This window comes from Marmota marmota, unplaced genomic scaffold (assembly GCF_001458135.2).
Source record: "Marmota marmota marmota unplaced genomic scaffold, marMar, whole genome shotgun sequence".
NCBI classification, from domain to species: domain Eukaryota; kingdom Metazoa; phylum Chordata; class Mammalia; order Rodentia; family Sciuridae; genus Marmota; species Marmota marmota.
Window position 1 is genome coordinate 8,789,156 of NW_026000185.1, and position 18,779 is coordinate 8,807,934.

General features: G+C 54.6%; 3 protein-coding genes across 5 annotated transcripts; 2 read left to right on the forward strand and 1 right to left on the reverse strand.

Moving 5' to 3' along the window:
• Positions 1 to 4,452: 4,452 nt before the first annotated feature.
• On the forward strand, positions 4,453 to 12,441 carry Rhbdf1 (rhomboid 5 homolog 1). Of its 3 annotated transcripts, XM_015491066.2 has the most exons (18): positions 4,453 to 5,918; positions 5,986 to 6,116; positions 6,329 to 6,433; positions 6,783 to 6,996; positions 7,396 to 7,605; positions 7,681 to 7,803; positions 7,875 to 8,032; positions 8,516 to 8,770; positions 8,872 to 8,983; positions 9,107 to 9,181; positions 9,268 to 9,429; positions 10,222 to 10,322; positions 10,460 to 10,523; positions 10,868 to 10,962; positions 11,129 to 11,204; positions 11,274 to 11,374; positions 11,478 to 11,631; positions 11,784 to 12,441. In XM_015491066.2, exons 1-18 carry the CDS (start codon positions 5,802 to 5,804, stop codon positions 12,201 to 12,203), a joined length of 2,673 nt encoding a protein of 890 aa, XP_015346552.1. In that variant the 5' UTR covers positions 4,453 to 5,801; the 3' UTR covers positions 12,204 to 12,441. The 3 variants fall into 3 exon arrangements, with proteins under 3 accessions (XP_015346552.1, XP_015346553.1, XP_048645473.1); XM_015491067.2 differs by lacking the exon at positions 6,329 to 6,433 and having other exon boundaries at positions 4,464 to 5,918; XM_048789516.1 differs by lacking the exons at positions 4,453 to 5,918; positions 5,986 to 6,116; positions 6,329 to 6,433 and having other exon boundaries at positions 6,824 to 6,996; positions 7,515 to 7,605.
• Positions 12,442 to 12,921: 480 nt separating this feature from the next.
• Snrnp25 (small nuclear ribonucleoprotein U11/U12 subunit 25) lies at positions 12,922 to 15,767 on the reverse strand. Its single transcript, XM_015491068.2, has 5 exons — positions 15,549 to 15,767; positions 14,511 to 14,601; positions 14,199 to 14,304; positions 13,574 to 13,648; positions 12,922 to 13,244 (listed from the first exon to the last, which is right to left on the reverse strand). The coding sequence occupies exons 1-5, from the start codon at positions 15,588 to 15,590 to the stop codon at positions 13,187 to 13,189; spliced, it is 372 nt and encodes a 123-aa protein (XP_015346554.1). The 5' UTR covers positions 15,591 to 15,767; the 3' UTR covers positions 12,922 to 13,186.
• Positions 15,768 to 15,931: 164 nt separating this feature from the next.
• Polr3k (RNA polymerase III subunit K) lies at positions 15,932 to 17,611 on the forward strand. The gene is made up of 2 exons (XM_048789517.1): positions 15,932 to 16,101; positions 17,456 to 17,611. The coding sequence occupies exons 1-2, from the start codon at positions 15,991 to 15,993 to the stop codon at positions 17,576 to 17,578; spliced, it is 234 nt and encodes a 77-aa protein (XP_048645474.1). The 5' UTR covers positions 15,932 to 15,990; the 3' UTR covers positions 17,579 to 17,611.
• The last annotated feature ends 1,168 nt before the right edge of the window (positions 17,612 to 18,779 follow it).

Sequence of the window (18,779 nt, forward strand, 5' to 3'; positions counted from 1 at the left end):
GGGAGGTGGGAGAAGACTAGGTTTCTAAGCTGAGCCCCTTGCCATCAGGGTAATTCTGAGCATGGGGCAAGGGCAAGGGAATCTGTGGTCCTAGATTGAAGGCACTGGCCCTTGGGCTCCAGGCTGGCCATACACGCTCCCATTGCACTGGCCCACTGAGGCCAGCATCGGGGAACCAGCCAGTCCTCACCCTAGGGAGCTGACCTTTTCCAGGACCTCTTAGCCACCAGGATCCGTACGTCTTCCTACCCTCTGTGGACCACCAGGGATCTCCCTCAGCATCCTTCTGACTCCAGCTGCTGCTCAGGCACTTCCAGTGTGTGGGGGGCCTCAGCCCATCCCTGTTCTCCCCAGTGTCTGACAGGATAGACTTTCTGCCCTAGGATCCCATTTCTTGGTTCCTGGATTGGCTGTGTTTAGTGGTGGCTCTCTCCTCCCTCCACCCAGGTGCCTCTGGGTGGTAGGAGGTTGCATACAGGGCCCGATAGCCCTCAAAATCTCAGGGCTGAAAACCACAGCTGTCTGTAGCTGGGCAAGCAGATAGGGACCCCCACCCTAGCTCCTGGGTAGACCTGGCCAAGGTGCTGGACTCCCTTTGGGTGCTCTGTGACCTTAGGCAGTGACTGGCCCTTCTGAGGCTCAGTTTTCTTTTCTGTAAAATGGACTTGCTGTGACAGGTTGGTGGGGTCAGCTAAGATCATGCTTGAGGCAGGTGTGCCAGGCTCCTGTTTCCTCCAGGAGCACTCCAGGCTTAGCCTGCATCCAGTGGGTCCAGCAGGGGTTTGCTGACCTGAGGGTTCCTGGGCATGAGGGAACACATGTGTAGGGTCAGTTAGGGGCACTTCTGGGAAACTCTGACTGGTGACCGGCTGCTCATCTGCCTTCCAGCCAGGCGTGTTGGACCCCTTCCCCACCAGCCAGGAGTGTGTGCTATGCTTTCACTTAACTCCTGGGATCTGGCCAAATCCCCTATTGGGGACTAGATATGTCCAGTTTAGGGGGCGGTTCATACTTGGAATCTGGTACAACCAAGTCCTTGTCCCCACTTTCTGATTGGTTGGTGTGGACGGGTACCCTAACCTCCAGGTGTGTCTGTCCTGTCAGCTCCAGTGGATCAGGACTGTGACCCCTGGGCCACATATGCTGGGTTAGCCGTGGTGCAGTGCCCTTCCCTGGGTGGCCTCTTCTTCTCCTATGTGCCACCAGGCTGCCCCTACAGATGGCTTATAGAAGGAAGCCCCTTGTTCTGTTACTGTCTGTCTGGCTGCTTGTCTGGGGTGATGGTGGCTGATAGGTGATGTGGGTAGGCAGGGAGCTCGTGTGTCTTCCTAGGGACAGGAAAAGGGTATGGTGGAGGCTGCTGGCTCCATCTCAGGCCTGCCCTTCTCCAAATGGAAACTTGTTTCTTCCACAGAAAAGGGAGGGATCACTGGAAGGATTGAAGAGCACTTTGTGGTTTGCAAAGAGCCTAGCAAGTGTTCTCCACATGGTGCCATTTACAGAGGAGGCAGAGAGGCCAGGTGACCTTCCCTTTGCTACACAGTGACAGTGGAGGAGGAGTGGGATCTAGGCTGCAGATAGCTGGAGACCCTTCTCTCAAAGGGGGATCAGGGGCCTCAGTTTAGGGGTCAGAGAGAGGTTGAGGGGGATCTTGGAGGAGCCAACTTCTTTTGGGTCCAGGCTTGGGTGAGCTAAGGACATGACTGGTTGGGTGTCTTAGGTGGGGCCTATTGTTGTAGCTGATCTTGGTAGTGGGCCATCTCTTGGGCTGGCTGTGCTTTCTGCTTCCTGTTGCCCTGTGAGTGTCCAGGGCAGGCCTGAGTGCAGAGAAGGCTGCAGCTTAAACCTTAGGCTAGAGCTTCATGCTGGCTCTGGCAAACCTGCCCCAGTGTCCTTGTGCCTCTCAGCCATACCTTGCTAAATGCAGCACCTCTGAAGGGTCTGGTCCTCCAGTGGCTTCCTCCATTGCACATGCTCTGGGCCTCTCAAACTGCCAGCTGCCTGGCTGTCCTGTTCCACCTCAGAGCCCTCAGCACCAGCCTTTCTGCTGCTGATCTAGCTGCTGTTTATTGAGCACCTACTGTGTGCTGGGTACTGCCATGGCCATATTCTCAGATGGCAAAATGGATTTGTTCAAGGCTATTGGTGATGGAGACAGATGCATGGGTCAGCAGCTTGGCTCCGGCCCTTCTACTTCCTTCCTGCCTCCTGTCTCTTCTTTTTTTGGTATCAGAGATTAAATCCAGGGGCACTTAACCACTGAGCCACATCCCCAGCCCTTTTTATATTTTATTTTGAGATAGGATCTCTTTAAGTTGCTTAGGACCTCGTTGAGTTGCTGAAGCTGGCTTTGAACTCTCAATCTTCTGCCTCAGCCTCCCAAGTTGTTGGGATTATAGGCGTGTGCCCGTGTGCCACTGTACCTGGCTCCTGACTCTTGCACCTCAGTCAGCAGGACTCTGATGTCCCCTGCCTATCTCCTCTGCCCTGGCAGCTGCAGCCACACTTCATCCCTCCACACCAGTCTCTGTGGAACCTGACCTTCCTCGTCTCTCAGGTTCATCTCTAGTCTTAAGCTGCTTGGTGTGCCCAAGGGGCACCCACCCCACACTTCCTGGCTTTCTTTCACCACTGGTGCTGCTCCCCGGCACTTTCCACTTCATCCCCCATGTGCATGTGTCCAGTTCCTGATGTTGCTGAATGATTCATGCTGTGACTTCTGGAAGTTATGCCCTCCTGGCTGGGGTTCCCCCCTGCACTGAGGGGCCAGCCGAGCAGAGTCCCCTGAGGCTGTCTGGGAACAAGAGCCCACTGTGTGCCTGGAGGAGGCCTGGATAGTGGATCACTGTGGGAGGGCAGTGTGTTACTCCTTGGCCAGTTTGGTCTGGGCCTGTTTCTCCCCCAAGCCTTGTGAATCCCACACACTTGAGGCCGAGATGGGGTACCCGGCATTTGTGGGGCAGGGTGGGTGTCCTCTCCCTGCCTGCTGGACCATATGCATTCTCCTGCATCTTCCTGCCTCCCCTCAGCACAAGAGGGGTTGTCCTGGATATTCAGATAGGGGCTGGAGCCTCCATTGTGAGCTGAGGTCTTTGGTGCTTCCTGGGGCCAAATGTGAGCCCATCTGGAGCAAGGGCTGGTGGGTCCAGTTGCCTGTGCGTGGTCCCAGTTCTTCTCCCCTCACAGCTTGTGCCCTTCTCACTCATAATTGCTCCCAACAGTCAGCTCCTCCTCCCAGGGCTGCTGAGGGTCATCTCCTTCAGGAATCCCCTGCTCTTTGGGTCTCAGTGACTGGCCCCTTCATGCTAGCCTTGCTCTGCAGTTGTCAATGTGTATACCCTGTGGTTGCTCTAGAACAGTCAGTCCTGGGCAGTGACAGGACAGAGGACTGCTCTCATGTGCATGAGCTCTGGGAGAACCAGGCCAGGGGGCTCCTGTTGGGGGATGGCAGTCTGACTGAGGATGCAGGTCCTGGAATGTGTGCACGCCTGAGATGGGAGGCACTGAGCTCAATGACAGACTTTGCTGGGGACTGTGCCTGTGGATCATCTAGTGGCAAAGGGGGCCTGCACTACTGAGTAGGTGCCAGCTGGATGCCACCTGAGGTGCTGGGCAAACCTGGGCAGGTTCTTGGAGAGACCAGTCCCTGGTGCTCACCCATGGATTCCCAGCAGCAGCAGTAGCTCTGTTTGTACTCTTGGCCCTGCTCCTCTCTGGACCCTATAACAGTCTCACCAGCAGCATCAGTGTTCAAGTAAGAAGATTGAAGGCATGTTGCTTTGTGTGGCAGGGCTGGAGTGGTCCTTTGGGTGAACTAAGCAGGAATGCCAAAGGTGTCTCCGTCCTGTCTGGTGTCTGGCTCCTTACCTCCTAGGCCCCATGGGCATAGCACAGCCTTGGGAGCAGGCTGACAGACTGGGAGGGTGCTGAGGCCCCTCTGTAGGCTCAGGAGCCCCTCCCTGTGCTCTGCTTGCTTTCCCAGCACATCAGAAAGTGTCTCAGATTCTGCGAGTAGTGTGCCCAAGACTCAGAGGTGGCCCCTAAGTCACTCCTTAGCCAGCAGGTGATCCTACTAGGCTGTCTATGAAAGATGGCTGTGGGATGAAGAGGAAGACATCCACCCCCGGGATGCTGACCTGGCACCAGTTGATGCCTGGCACCCAGATCTGGGCTGGACATGTGGTACAGGTCAGATGCTGAGGGCTGGTTTGCTTTAGCTCCTAGAAGGACCTTGCCACACCCATTTCTTGGTCAGAATGGCCTGTGTCACACATGGCCTCCATCCACCAACAGGGGCTCAGCATGGGCAGGCCCAGGGATGCAGAGACAAATGCTGCCTGGCTTGAGGTGCTTAGGTCAGACAGGGAGGGACCCCTGGGTAGATGGTAGGGGGGCCCCCCTACCTTTGCCCCCCCCAGCCACCACCTGGGCCCAGCAGTGCATGATCAGCTTGGAGAAGGGGTTGGAATGTGAGGGATGGAGCCAGGAGGACTCCCTTCTGCTATCTGTTCTGTTCCTGGTCTGTGTAGGGCCAGCAGGAGCTGCAACTGGCACCCTAGGCCTTTTTTTTTTTTTTTTTACTGGGCAGTATAGGGCCCACCAGGGCCATATGCAGTGTCATGTGGTGGACATAGCCCTGTGGAAGCCCTGGATCTCCTGCAAACAGTTGAGAGGGAGACTCCCAAGTGGAATCCATTCCTGGAGGCAGCAGTGGGCGGTTCACACACCCAGCCACTTGCAGCTTGTTGAGGTTTGCACACTTTGAAGAGGCTAAGGAACTTGGGATTAATAAAGGAGGTATTAATAACGGAGGGCCTGCTTTCCAGACCCTCCTGGGTGCAGATCTGCAGCAATCGTCCTTTGTACAAATGATGTGGGTAATAGAGTCCCAAGGAGGCCAGGACTTGCCTATAGTTGAACCCTGGTCTCTATGCTCTGGGTCTTCCCCTATGTTGGTGGGTTAGGGGCCTCAGATACTCAGGGTTGTCAGGCATGCAGTCCCCCAACAAGTCCCTGCTCTGGCTGCCTCACTGTTGTTTTGGGGCACATGGCGCCACCTGGTGGTCATCATGGTTAATGCGTGAATATGGTTTGTACAAAACACCCAGTGCCCCAGCTGCTGCTCTGCCACCTGGGAAACCGTGACTTTCTCTGAATGTGGAGATGCCTCTGTGCAATGGATGGGATTCACTCTCTGTTCTGTGTGTAGTGTGCCTCTGACTCTGTAGTGGAAGCCATAGTTGTTAAAAGAAGGCAAGGGGTAGATAAGACAGGCTAGGGGCACACTGACCCCCTTTCAAGCCTTAGCTCCAGGTCACAGGGAACCTGGTTGTCCCTGCCATGCTCAGTCCTCATCCCCTTCAAGCTCTGAGCCACAGGGAACCTCACTGTCCCTTCCAAGCAGCTGTCATTGCTGTTTTCTGCCCATCACACATAGCATCCCTTTGGCACTTACTTCTTTAGGGTGATAATTTCCAGAGTGTAAACTCTGAGAGGGCAGGTCTTGTCTTGTGTCCCTCCCAGTATGTGCCAAGCACCTCCAAGTGCCTCGCTCATTGGAGGTGCTGGAAGTGCTGCCTATGGACCTGGTTGTCCGAGGACTGTGAGGGGAACCAGGAAGGTGTGGACATACCAGTGCTGAGCACTAGCTGGGCTCCAGCAGCGGAGCTGTGAGCACCACCATTTGGCATATCGCTGCTTCTGCCTTCTCCGGGTCTGGGCCCAGTGGATCTTCAGGGACTTGCCAGCCTCACTACTGAGTACCTTCCCCTCTCCAGGCCTGCCACACTCCACCTGGAACCATGAATGAGGGCCGCAGGGACAGTACAAGCAGTCTGCAGCGCAAGAAGCCACCCTGGCTGAAGCTGGACATACCGGCTGTGATGCCGCCACCAGCAGAGGAGCCCAGCTTCCTGCAGGTAGGTGCTGAGTGTCCGGGGCTATGGTTATGCCCCATCCAGACTCCTCACTGACCCTGTTGCTCAGCCCCTGAGGTGCCAGACTTTCCTGCGGAGTGTGAGTATGCCAGCTGAGACGGCCCACGTCCCTTCGCCCCACCATGAGCCCCGGCGGCCTGTGCTCCAGCGCCAGACATCTATCACACAGACCATCCGCAGGTACTGCCCTGGCCACTCCCCAGAGGGAGGCACACAGGGTCCCCTTTGGGTATTGAGGCTGGGAAGGAGCAAGGGTCTGTCTTGTCTCAGCTTTCTCTTCTGCTGTGGTCCTCCTGTCCTGGGGACTGAACTGCTGTCACCCCACTACCCTTCTCTGCTGCCCAGCACTCACTTTCTCTGTCTCCGCACCCTAATGCTCTGGTCCCTCACAGCCGACAGGTGCGCTTTGGGCGAGTCCATACTCTGCCCCTCTCAGGTCCCCGGGCTGCCTGCAGGCCGCCCCCGCAGCGCCAGTCCCTCTCTTGGTCCCTGCTCAGGTACTTCAGGCAGGTCATGGGTGTGTTGCTGTTTTCTGGTGTGTGCATGTTATGTGTGGCTTCTTAAGAGCTGCCAGTGTTGGCATTTCCTGGCCCTTGAGGGCAGTGCCAGCTATGCGTTGTTTGCATGTTCGAGGGCTGTGGACAGCCTGCTGGGGTCTCCCGTGCTGCTGCCTGGGGCCAGCCTCCTTCTCTAGACTCAGGGGATGGAACCCACTTGTCCTCCTAATTCGACTGTTTCCATCTAGCCCCCGGAGGGCCTGAAGGCTGGGGCAGAGCTTGCTGTCCAGGAGGATGGCCTCTGGAGGGGGAGATGTAGCTGCCCCCTGCTGAGTCCCTTCCATGCTAGGGGGACAGCTGACTGGTTTGGAGTGAGCAAGGACAGTGACAGCACCCAGAAGTGGCAGCGCAAAAGCATCCGTCACTGCAGCCAGCGCTATGGGAAGCTGAAACCCCAGGTCATTCGGGAGCTGGATCTGCCTAGCCAGGACAATGTGTCGCTGACCAGCACGGAGACGCCACCCCCACTGTATGTGGGGCCATGCCAGCTGGGCATGCAGAAGGTACGCCTATGGCTATTGTCCCCTGTCCCCTCATTCTGATTCCCTGTTGGGGGCCGGGGCACAGTCTACCTGAGCTCATGGTTGGGAGAACAGTCAGGTGATCCCATGGAAGCAGGTAAGATGCTCTGGGAAGGGCCACCTGGGTGAGGTGAAGGGCCCTGGCATTATACCAGGGGCAGCCTCTGGATAGGCGAGCATACCAGGGGACCAGCAGTGCAAGGGGAGAGGAGGAGGCCCCACTAGGTGGCTGTCGGGGTGACACCCATACAGCTGCCCTGGGCCTGCAGGAGTGACAGCAGTAGCAGTGGCGTCCTCTCTGTGGGGCTTGCGTGGCTCTGGTGTGTTGACAGCTCCTGGCACCAACCTAGCCTGACTCCACTGTGTCTTTGCCTCTGCCAGATCATAGACCCTCTGGCCCGCGGCCGGGCCTTCCGCATGGCAGACGACACTGCTGATGGCCTGAGCGCCCCGCACACTCCGGTCACACCAGGTGCTGCCTCCCTCTGCTCCTTCTCCAGCTCCCGCTCAGGTTTTAACCGGCTTCCTCGGCGGCGCAAGCGTGAATCTGTGGCCAAGATGAGCTTCAGGGCGGCTGCAGCACTGGTGAAGGTAGGCACAGGGCCATGGGTGGAGGTGGGATAGCTGAGTGGCCATTAGGTCCCAAGGTCACCTCCTTGCCCTCAGGGCCGCTCTGCTAAGGATGGCACCTTACGCCGGGCACACCGACGAAGCTTCACTCCTGCCAGTTTCCTGGAGGAGGACACAGCAGATTTCCCTGAGGAGTTAGATACATCCTTCTTTGCTCGGGTAAGAAAAGCGCGGGGCCTCACTCATGGCCTCTGTCTCTGTATCCAACCTGACCTCGAGTATTTGCTCAGGAAGGTGTCCTCCATGAGGAGCTGTCCACATACCCGGATGAGGTGTTTGAGTCCCCATCGGAGGCAGCACTCAAAGACTGGGAGAAAGCCCCAGAGCAGGCCGACCTCACGGGTGGGGCCCTGGACCGCAGTGAGCTTGAGCGCAGCCACTTGATGCTGTGAGTGCAGCTGGTGGGTGGGGTACATGGTGGGGGGGACCTCTGTCTATCAGGAGCAGCTGGACCCTAGGGCATGGTGCACCAGCATTCACTGCCTAGAGTGAGTTGCCTAGTGCAGTGGGAACCTAGCTTGGCAACTATGGTGGGGGTCCCAAGGCTAGACATGTCCCCAGTATTTTCTGCCCACTTGGGGAGTCCCAAGACCCGGTGGCTGGGTGATTCCAGCATGGAGGAGTGTGACCTATTGCTGAGGTACAGAACCTTTGCTGAATCTGGGGTCCCTTCCTGTCATACTGGGAGGGGCCTGAGGTTGCTCCTTTATTGGAAAGAAAGAGGCTAAAACTGGGACTTGACACCCACCCCCTTCATCAAAGCCAAGGCCTGTGCAGGGCAGGATAAAGACTGACTAACTCTGGTTGCATCAGGAGGGATGGCAGCGGGTGGTGGTCTAGCCCAGGAGGTGAATGAGCTGGCTCCCTGCAGGCCCCTGGAGCGAGGCTGGCGGAAGCAGAAGGAAGGTGGCACAGCTCCACAGCCCAAGGTACGGCTTCGACAGGAGGTGGTGAGCGCTGTGGGGCCCAGGAGGGGCCAGCGCATTGCAGTGCCAGTGCGCAAGCTCTTTGCCAGGGAGAAGCGGCCATATGGGCTGGGCATGGTGGGCCGGCTTACTAACCGCACCTACCGCAAGCGAATTGACAGCTATGTGAAGCGCCAGATCGAGGACATGGACGACCACAGGTAGGTCGGGGGATTGCAGCCCTGTGAGCAAGTCTTGGGGTTGGGATGCAGATTCCTGGGCTCTGCCTTGGGGATGTGCCCGCTGATGCTCCACCCTGCAGGCCCTTCTTCACCTACTGGCTTACCTTCGTGCACTCGCTGGTCACCATTCTAGCAGTGTGTATCTATGGCATCGCGCCCGTGGGCTTCTCGCAGCATGAAACAGTGGACTCGGTGAGCCCCTGGCACTCTCCCGGGACCCAGATGGTTGGGGGCTAGGGTCTGGACCCCCTGTGCTCCTCTCCAGGAAGAAAGAGCCCTATGGACTTGGTCTAATCCCACTTCCTGACTTTCCAGGTGCTGCGGAACCGTGGTGTCTACGAAAATGTCAAGTATGTGCAGCAAGAAAACTTCTGGATCGGTCCCAGCTCGGTGAGGACGTGGCTGGGGGCGAAGCCTGGAGTTCCTGAGGTGGGCAGGGGGCCTGGGGCTGCAACTGCACATCTCCCTTACTGTAGGAGGCCCTTATTCACCTGGGTGCCAAGTTCTCGCCCTGCATGCGCCAGGACCCACAGGTGCACAGCTTCATCAGTGCTGCTCGTGAGCGTGAGAAGCACTCGGCCTGTTGCGTGCGAAATGACCGATCTGGCTGTGTGCAGACCTCAGAGGAGGAGTGCTCGGTGCGTCCCGCACAGCTCCTTGTCTATGCTGTGTCCGCAGTTACCTTTAGACTCAGGCCCCACTGAGTTCCCTTTGACCCCCCGCTCTTGGCATGTAGCATTGCCCATACGAGGCCCTTCCTGCCACTTTGATGTCTGTTCACCTTGCACTCCTCCATCCCTGGTTCCTCAACTAGGAGGTTCATTTGACTTTTGACTCGACCTTGGTTTGGTTGTACTCTTTCAGCACCTGTCTAGTCTGTGTGCAGGTATCTTAAAGTTGACCTTAATGGCAGTGCTGTAATTTTCTCCACTAAGTGATATTGTTTTAAAAAAAAAAAGGCATTCATGTTTTTTTTTTTTTCCGCATCTTTTGTGGCCGTACCATAGTTTATACCAGTCCCCTGATTAAGGATGCAGAGGCTGTTTTTGAAAAGCTAATAGGAGCAAGGTGCTATAGTGTATGCCTGTAACCCCAGCTAGGCAGAAAATGGATGCAGGAGCATGGCAAGTTCAGGGCTAGCTTGGGCCATTTAGTGAGACCCGTCTCAAAATAACAAGAAGGGCTGAGGATGTGGCTCAGTGGTAAAGCACCTCTGTATTCGATCCCCATTACCTCACAAACAAATATATAAAAAGCAACTGGCAATTATGCTCTTAGTGCCAGAATCTCTCGATGACTAAATCAGGCATCTGAATGATTAGGGGTGGAGTGGTGGGGACTTTGCCTGAGACTCTGGCTTAGAGCCCTCACTGCTGACTAAACTTGGCAAGGAATGGGCTCTGACCAGGGCTGACCCTGTGTTCTTACAGTCCACCCTAGCAGTGTGGGTGAAGTGGCCTGTCCATCCCAGCGCCCCAGACCTTGCTGGCCACAAGAGGCAGTTTGGCTCTGTCTGCCACCAGGACCCCAGGTCAGTCTTCCTGGCTGCCCCCTCTTCTGCCCTTGCTTTTTCCAGAAGGGTGAAGGTGTCCCCTTGTTGACTCAGATGGGAGGGTGCCAATGCCAGGGGCTCAAAGCAGGCTCTGACCACATACTGGGCTCATGCAGGGTGTGTGATGAGCCCTCCTCTGAGGACCCCCATGAGTGGCCAGAAGACATCACTAAGTGGCCGGTAAGCTGGGGTGGGGAATTGCTGGGAAGTCAGCTTGTCACACCTCACCCATCAGTGATGCCAGAGGCCCCTCTGGGTGGGACCATCCCATTTTCAGACACCATGCCCCTGGCCTTTGCCCACTCTGTCCATCACCTAAGGCTGCCTCTCTGAGCATCTAGTCAGAGCAAGAGGGCTGGATAGACTTGGAAGGCCTGATGACATTCCAGTTTGACAGATGGTCCTGCTGAGGCTCAGATGTGAGGATCTGTTTGAAGTCAAGGGAGTCCTGTCTTCTACCTTGTGAGGTGTAGGGCAAGAGTTGGTGTGGGAGCTGACTTGGCTCTCCCCTGTTTATGACCCAGATCTGCACTAAAAACAGTGCCGGGAACCACACCAACCACCCTCACATGGACTGTGTCATAACAGGCCGACCCTGCTGCGTCGGCACCAAGGGCAGGTGAGCATGCAGTTGCCACAAGTTTGGGCCCAGGGCTGTGCCTTCTCCCCCGCCAAGTTCCAAAACTCAAGGCTCCAACAAGGAGAAAGGGCCAATGGGAGGGTGGTGGTGCCTCTGTCCCTGGACCCTAGCAGTCTCCCTCCAAATCTGGGCCCTGACCTTCCAGGTGCGAGATCACCTCCCGGGAGTATTGTGAATTCATGAGGGGTTATTTCCACGAAGAGGCCACACTCTGCTCTCAGGTAGGCCTCAGGGCATGTCCCTCCCCTACTCCCTGGCCACTGTGAGTGCTGACTGGCCACTCTGCACAGGTGCACTGCATGGACGATGTGTGTGGCCTCCTGCCTTTCCTCAACCCTGAGGTGCCTGACCAGTTCTACCGCCTGTGGCTGTCCCTGTTCCTGCACGCTGGGCAAGTGAATCTGTGGGCTGGGTGGGAAGTCTCAGGGATTTCAGAATGGCTGGCTGAAGGTGGCAAGAAGCCACCTTCTCTGAGTGTTCCCTACTACCCACAGGATCTTGCACTGCCTAGTGTCCATCTGCTTCCAGATGACTGTGCTGCGAGACCTGGAGAAGCTGGCCGGCTGGCACCGCATAGCCATCATCTACCTGCTGAGTGGCGTCACTGGCAACCTGGCTAGTGCCATCTTCCTGCCATATAGGGCAGAGGTAAAGCTGCCTTCCAGGGTAGGGACCCTCCCTGTGTGCCTGTGGGTTTGCCCTGTGTTGAGCACTGGATGTGTCCTGCCTTTGGGAGTGGGGCAGGAAGATGAGGCCGAGCTGCTTATTCCTGCAGCTTACAGCCACCCCACTACCCACAGGTAGGCCCCGCCGGCTCTCAGTTTGGCATCCTGGCCTGCCTCTTTGTGGAGCTCTTCCAGAGCTGGCAGATCCTGGCACGGCCCTGGCGTGCCTTCTTCAAGCTGCTGGCTGTGGTGCTCTTCCTCTTTGCCTTTGGGCTGCTGCCCTGGATTGACAATTTTGCCCACATCTCAGGCTTCATCAGCGGCCTCTTCCTCTCCTTTGCCTTCCTGCCCTACATAAGCTTCGGCAAGTTTGACCTGTACCGCAAGCGCTGCCAGATCATCATCTTCCAGGTGGTCTTCCTAGGCCTGCTGGCTGGCCTGGTGGTCCTCTTCTACTTCTATCCTGTCCGCTGTGAGTGGTGCGAGTTCCTCACCTGTATCCCCTTCACTGACAAGTTCTGTGAGAAGTACGAACTGGATGCTCAGCTCCACTGAGCCAGCTGTGGGTGCTGATGGCCACAACCACCCTGAGACTCGGGGGCCTGTGGACTCTGCCTGCTCTTTAGGGACTTGCCTTCCCTGACAGACCTCCTGTGCCTTGCTCACTCCTGTTGACTTTATCTTGTTGGGCATTTATCACACTCTCCCACGATAACCTTCTAACTAGACCCTTGACGACCACCTCATGTGGCCAATAAATGGACCGGGAGCGTTTTAGCTGCCACTAAGTTGACCAGGGCTGTGTCCTTCTTCTTGGCTTCTGGCTAAGTGCTGTGGAGTAAGACCCTGCAGGTACCTGGCCTCTGACAGCACAGTTCTGCCACACAGGGAACTAAGTTTTGAGTACACCCATAGGCTGTTCCAGTTCACAGGGAAGCCTCTCAGCCAGGAGGGTGCACTTCCTTGGAGGACCCTAGGGATGTGCTGCCACATTTCCCCACAATGGGATGGGGAAGGCATTGCTGTAGGGGACCCTGTGGGTAGAGGCCCCATCCACATCTGTGCCAGACTGCTACTGCAGGCTCTGGGATGTGGGCTCTTGCTTCCCCACAAGCAAACAAAGCTATGAAGACCATGGTTACAGGCATGTGATGTGGCCACAGGGCTTAGGTGTGGCATCTTGGACGCCAGGAGTTACAGTTACTCTCTGCCCTAAACACCCCTCTGTGATGGGACAGATCTTTCTATTATGCCTTTTTGACTATTCAAAAAATGAGGCAAACAGACAGATTTATTCTGCACATAAGGCCAGGCCCACAGCCCTGTGAGAACTGCCATGTTTTAAGGTCTTTGAGCCCAGGCCAAGTCCATGGGAAAGCAAGGAACAAAGGTTTACCCTGTCCTGGTCCTGAGAACCCCAGGGCTCATGCTGACAGTGCAGCCAGCCCAAATCTTTTCTGATGAGAGGATGGAAGGAGGGCTCCATCCTGTTGGGAAAGGACTGACCATCAGTGAGCAGAGCTGTCCCTGTCCTAGGGTCACTTTTGCCTCAGCTTTTTGATGAAGGAAACCTCATCCCGATTCCGGATACCATAACTGAAAGACAAGGAAACAGACAGTGTCTGACCTATAGAAGGTTCACTTGTAATTCCCCCCACTCTGCCCCCCAGGCCTGTGAGGGACCAAGAAAGGAAGAGGATAAATGTGGTACTTAGCCCAAGAGGCTGTGTGGCCACCTTCCCAGACACTCCCATTGCACTGCAGGGGTGGAGCTGCCTGGAACTGCTCCTCTGCCAGCTACTCTCCTAATGGGGAGTGCCCCAAGGAAGCCAGGAACCCTGATGATACAGCCCTCTGGCAGAACATAGGGTACTAGAGGGCACCAGGCAAGATGCCCCACAGCTGAAGATGTGGTCTGAACTTACTCTCGGAGCTTCTTCCTGTCCTCTGTTAGCTTCTCTCCCGCAGAGGTCAGATGGTATGTCCTCCACACATAAGACCTACAAGAGGGGACTCAGGTAAACCGTGTGCTGCCTTGAGCAGGATGAGGTGAGCTGCAGATATGACAGGCTCCAGCACTCAGCTCTAGGGCACCTAGGGCAGCTGCACTCCCTCTAGGCCTTTTTCCTGTGCAGTGCACATGTGAGGAGGTGACGTGTGAGCACTGGCCAAACACTTCACTAATGAAACTGGCTAGACACATCTATAGGGCACTTGATCCATAGGAGCATGAGGGCTGACGGGACCTAGGTGAGGACTGGTAGGAGACACTGAAAAGTGAAGCATTCAATGAGGGAGACCACTTTCCAACACTGAGGTCCAGAAGTATCCACAAGTGAAGATATCTAGGTGGGGTGATATTGATGAGAGTCAAGAAGCAGATGAGGCAAGAGTCCGAGACACAGAATTGCTCCCTGTCTGAATGTGCTTGCAATAGCTTTGCAGCAAAGAGGTGGGAGTGTGCACATGTGCGGCTGAGAACTACTTCTTTCTTTGTGGAGCCCATACCAGCCCCTGGAAGCCCAAGGAAGAAGCTGCTGTTCCACTTACCAGCTGATGTGCTGAATGCCCCCTTCACGCTCCTGCCTGAGCTGCACATGCCTCTGGATGGCCTTCTTCAGGTCCAGGACAGTAGCGTTCTGCACTACAACCACAGCTGCAGCCATGGACACAGTGTGAAAAGATCCATGAGGGACAGAGCCTCAGATGACAGGAGATCCCAGAACTGTCAGGCTCTACTCTGCAGATTGGGTTTGTGGCTGCCCTAATGCCCTTGGGCATGGCCCCCAAGGTTCTCACTGACCAGTCTTGCTAACATCTTGTCCACATGTATAGGCCTAATGGGAGGAGGACGGCACTTACGCATTACTTCCCCATCCATCTTGCACACTCGAACTGTCATTGCTTGGCCATATTCTAGTGCTATCTGGGAATTGACCTCTTCCAACGTAACCTAGAGGAGACCAAAAGTGAACATGGGAATCCTGGCTCTCTACCACCCCAAAAAACAACAAAGAAAAACAAGCTGATAGTGGCCAGAAAGTGGTGTCCCATTTTATGAAGGGTAAGAAGGGGCTCTTGCCTATATTTTAGGGTTTACTTAGTTGTTCAGCACACCAACCTCATGTTTCACTCACATCTTTAGAGGAGTGATGAAACAGGCAGGGAGAATGAATCCATATGGGGATGGGGCCTGGTAGGCAGAAGAATACTGGGCCCAATATTTCTCCCTCAGAAACCCTGAGCATTAAGTTCCAGGCTAGGGCCTCAGGACTAGGGTGAGACAGGTGTGCAAAACTTAGCAGGCACCAAAAAATGATAATGATAACAAGTGTTTTGACAGAATACCTAAGAAAGTACAAGCTGGGTTGGGGATGCTGCTGGGTGGCACAGTATGTGCCCTGCAGGCACATGGCCTGTGATTCAGTCTCCAGCACCGTGGTGTGTGTGTGTGTGTGTGTGTGTGTGTGTGTGTATAGAGATAGAAGTTAATTTTAAAGATCCATGATGGGCAATTTTTTTTTTTTAAATTAGGTAGACTACTGTCTGTGCTAAAGCATATTGATGCTTGAGGCAAATGGAAAAATCAAGTAACACCGACCTAGTCTTCACGTTACTTTGTTTCCCACAGAGGTTCCTGCATGGACTTTGACTTTTTTTTTTTTCCTGTGATATTGAACCCAGGGCCCTGTGCCTGCAAGGCAAGCACTCTACAAACTGAGCTATATCCCCCGCCCTCAACTTTGACTTTTTAAACATATTGTGTTTAAATACCTTTTACCTTGTGAGGAAGTGTTCTTTTGCCTCGGCCTGGCCAGGCAAAGCTCACTTACACCCAGAGGTGCTGTCCTGGGCCGCCCGCGGCCGCCCACCCGCGCCCCGGGCGCTGTCCGCGCGCACCTGGATCGGGAGATCGCAGAGCAGCGGGTCTTGCACTACCATGGCGAGACCCTCCTGAAACACGTCCACGGCCTCGGAGTGCGGTAGCAGCTCCTCTTCGTCCTCATCGTCTTCCTGCTCCTCCGGCTGACGCGGGGCCTCGGCTTCCTCCAGGGTTGCCACAAGCGCGCTGGGCTCGGAGGGTCCCGTCAGTTACCTCTGGAGAGGCGGAGCGCGCATGCGCAAGCAAGGCAACTCAGCCATTGGTAAGTCGGAGGGGCGGGCAGCTGCGGTGACCAATGAAGGGTGCGAGGCCTCCTGCTGCGGGGCGGACCGGGAGCGCGCAGACACGTGACTAGTGTTGGGCTGAGGGGCGGGGCGGCTGCGGTGACCAATGGGAAATGCGAGGCCTCCTGCTTCCGGGAACGCGCAGTCGCGGAGCCCAGGTGGCGGAGTCGGAGCAATGCTGCTCTTCTGTCCGGGATGCGGAAACGGGTTGATTGTGGAGGAGGGCCAGCGCTGTCACCGCTTCGCCTGCAACACTTGCCCATACGTGCACAACGTCACCCGCAAGGTGGGCCCTGGAGGCCGGCTCTCCCTTGGTCGCTCCCATAGCCCAGCCATTGCTTCCCGGTGGTATCGCCCTGGCCGGGCTGCGGCCTGGATCCTCGCGGGGACCTCCCTGCCACTTGTTCCGTGCGCGATGCTCACAGCCGTGTCCAGAACGGCCTGAGCAGGTCCCGGTGTTCCGGGAGCCCGCGCAGTCACCCCCCTCTCCGCTCTCACGGGCTGCCCCCTACCTGGTGTCCCCGAGGGAGAGGCCTGAGGCTCTTCCAGTTGCCTTGCTTTATTTTCCCCATGGGACTTATTAACCGTCAAATATATTTTGTAGCTTGCTCATGTGCTGTATTTGTTAATCCTGGGACACACTCTCAGCAGGGCAGGGGTTTTTCTTTGTTCCGTGTATGTTTTAATCCGAATGCCCGGAGTGGAGACTACTGCACAATTGAGCATACGGCAAGTGAATGGTGTATACTGTCTTAAGACTTGTTATTTTCCCTTGATAATCCAGCTAAAAAGTAATTTTAGGGGGTAGGGCTCGTTGAGTTCAGAGTCTACTTATTTAAAACAAATGACTCACACTGGACGAAGGGGGGAGACCGGAAGCAAACTTCGGATCTACAGGCTTAATAAGTATTTAGCGACGGGGTCAACTGGTGGAAACCTGGAGTGGCTCACTTCTGGGGCGGGCTTCAGCCTGGATTATATAGACTAAGTTTAGGGTGGGACAGGAGGGTAATTCCTGGGGTTCATTATATAGGAGTCCTGCTGATCCCTTAGGGTGGGACAGGAATGTGAATAGGGAATTTTCTGTGGCTTATTGGGATCAAATGAACATTATCGTGGGGTGTCAGTCACTTGTGATGTCCTTTTGTGTTCCTTGCACTGGCTGAGGCCTTGCACTGGCTGAGGCCTGGGATTTCAAATCACAAAAGCTTAGGGAAAATGTCCTTGGACTTATTTTTCTTATCCCTCAACTTAATCCTGACATTTCAGTAATGTGTAATACAATTCAAAGAAACAAAGTGTAGCTTGCTTTAAAAGCTGGCTGCCTGGGGGAGTGACTGGGTCACCCAGCTAAATGCTACTGGTTGACTTTCATTTAAGCTGTTGTCCCTACTTCCACATCCTCAGCTGCAGTCTTTGTAGAGGTCTCTGACAGCCCAGCCTGGAGGACAACCCAGCCATGGGAACTCCTGTTCCACTGGAGTGTATTGCTCTGTGCAGGCAAGAATTGTGTTTCATCTGGCATCCACAGAGTGCAGGGAAGGAAGTCGGAGGCACTTGAGGACTGCTGTGGTTTGATGGTCCTTGTTTATATTGTTCACTTACTGGGAGTGTGAAGGCTGTTTTTGTTTGTTTTCTAGGTAACAAACAGGAAGTATCCAAAGCTGAAAGAAGTAGATGATGTGCTTGGGGGAGCAGCTGCCTGGGAGAATGTTGACTCTACAGCAGGTGAGAGACCTTTTCCATTGCTGAGCTGTGGATAGATGTGAGGTTGCGGACTGTTTCACTCCATATTGAGTCTATGATGTCCATGTCTAAGAACGGGAAAGATAGGGCTGGGGTTGTAGCTCAGTGGCAGAGGGCTTGCCTAGCATGTGTGAGGCACTGGGTTGGATTCTCAGTACCATGTATCAATAAATAAAATAAATGTCCATTGACAATTGAAAAAAATAATAGGAAAGGTATCTTTCTTTATTGATTTGTTATTATTAAAATTTTGTCACCCCACCAAAAATATTGGTACAATCCTTGACATGATACAAGCCTGGGTTGGATTCTTGGGGCAACCTCTTGTTATTGGTGAACCTCGTAGGCTTCTCCTGACCTCTCTGTGGCCAACTCATATTTGTAGGTTGTGAGCAAGAAGTGAGTTGTCCAGTGCTTGGGAAATAGGAGGCGCTCAGGGGATGGCTCTGATGGCAGCAGAAATGATGGCAATAAGAGTCTACAAAAAATTGTCTTCTTATTCTAATAGGGATTTTTAGGAAGGTGATGTCAGGGAGCATTCAAGTGCAGATTGGACAGAATTAGAAGTTTAAGACTTGATTCATGTTGGGTAGACATAGATGTGATTGGGGAAGCAGAGAGAAGGACCCTCAATAAAGCCTGTTTTGAGGGGTAACAGCTAACTCAAGGTCAGTACTGTCTTTTCACCCGTAGAACATACAAGTATGTTATGGTAAAAGTTAGCCTTGGGGGGCTGGGGTTGTGGCTCAGCGGTAGAGTGCTCGCCTTGCATGTGCGAGACCCTGGGTTCAATCCTCAGTACCACATAAAAATAAATAAATAAAATAATGGTATTGTGTCTGACTACAACTAAAAAATAAATATTAAAAAAAAAAAAAAGTTAGCATTGGCCAGTCGCGGTGGTGCACGCCTGTAATCCTAGCGGCTCAGGAGGCTGAAATAGGAGAATCATGAGTTGAAAGCCAGCCTTAGCAATGGTGAGGCAAGGCACTAAGCAACTAAGTGAGACCCTGTCTCTAAATAAAATACAAAATAGGGTTGGGGATGTGGCTTAGTAGTCAAGTGCCCCTGAATTCAATTCCCAATAGCCAAAAAAAAAAAAAAAAAATGTTAGCATTGGTAGAATTTATCATTAAAAGGTGGATTATGGACCTGGACCTGATTTTAGAGAGTGTATAAGGGTGTTTTCCTGAGAGCAGGATCGTGTGGTTGGGGTGA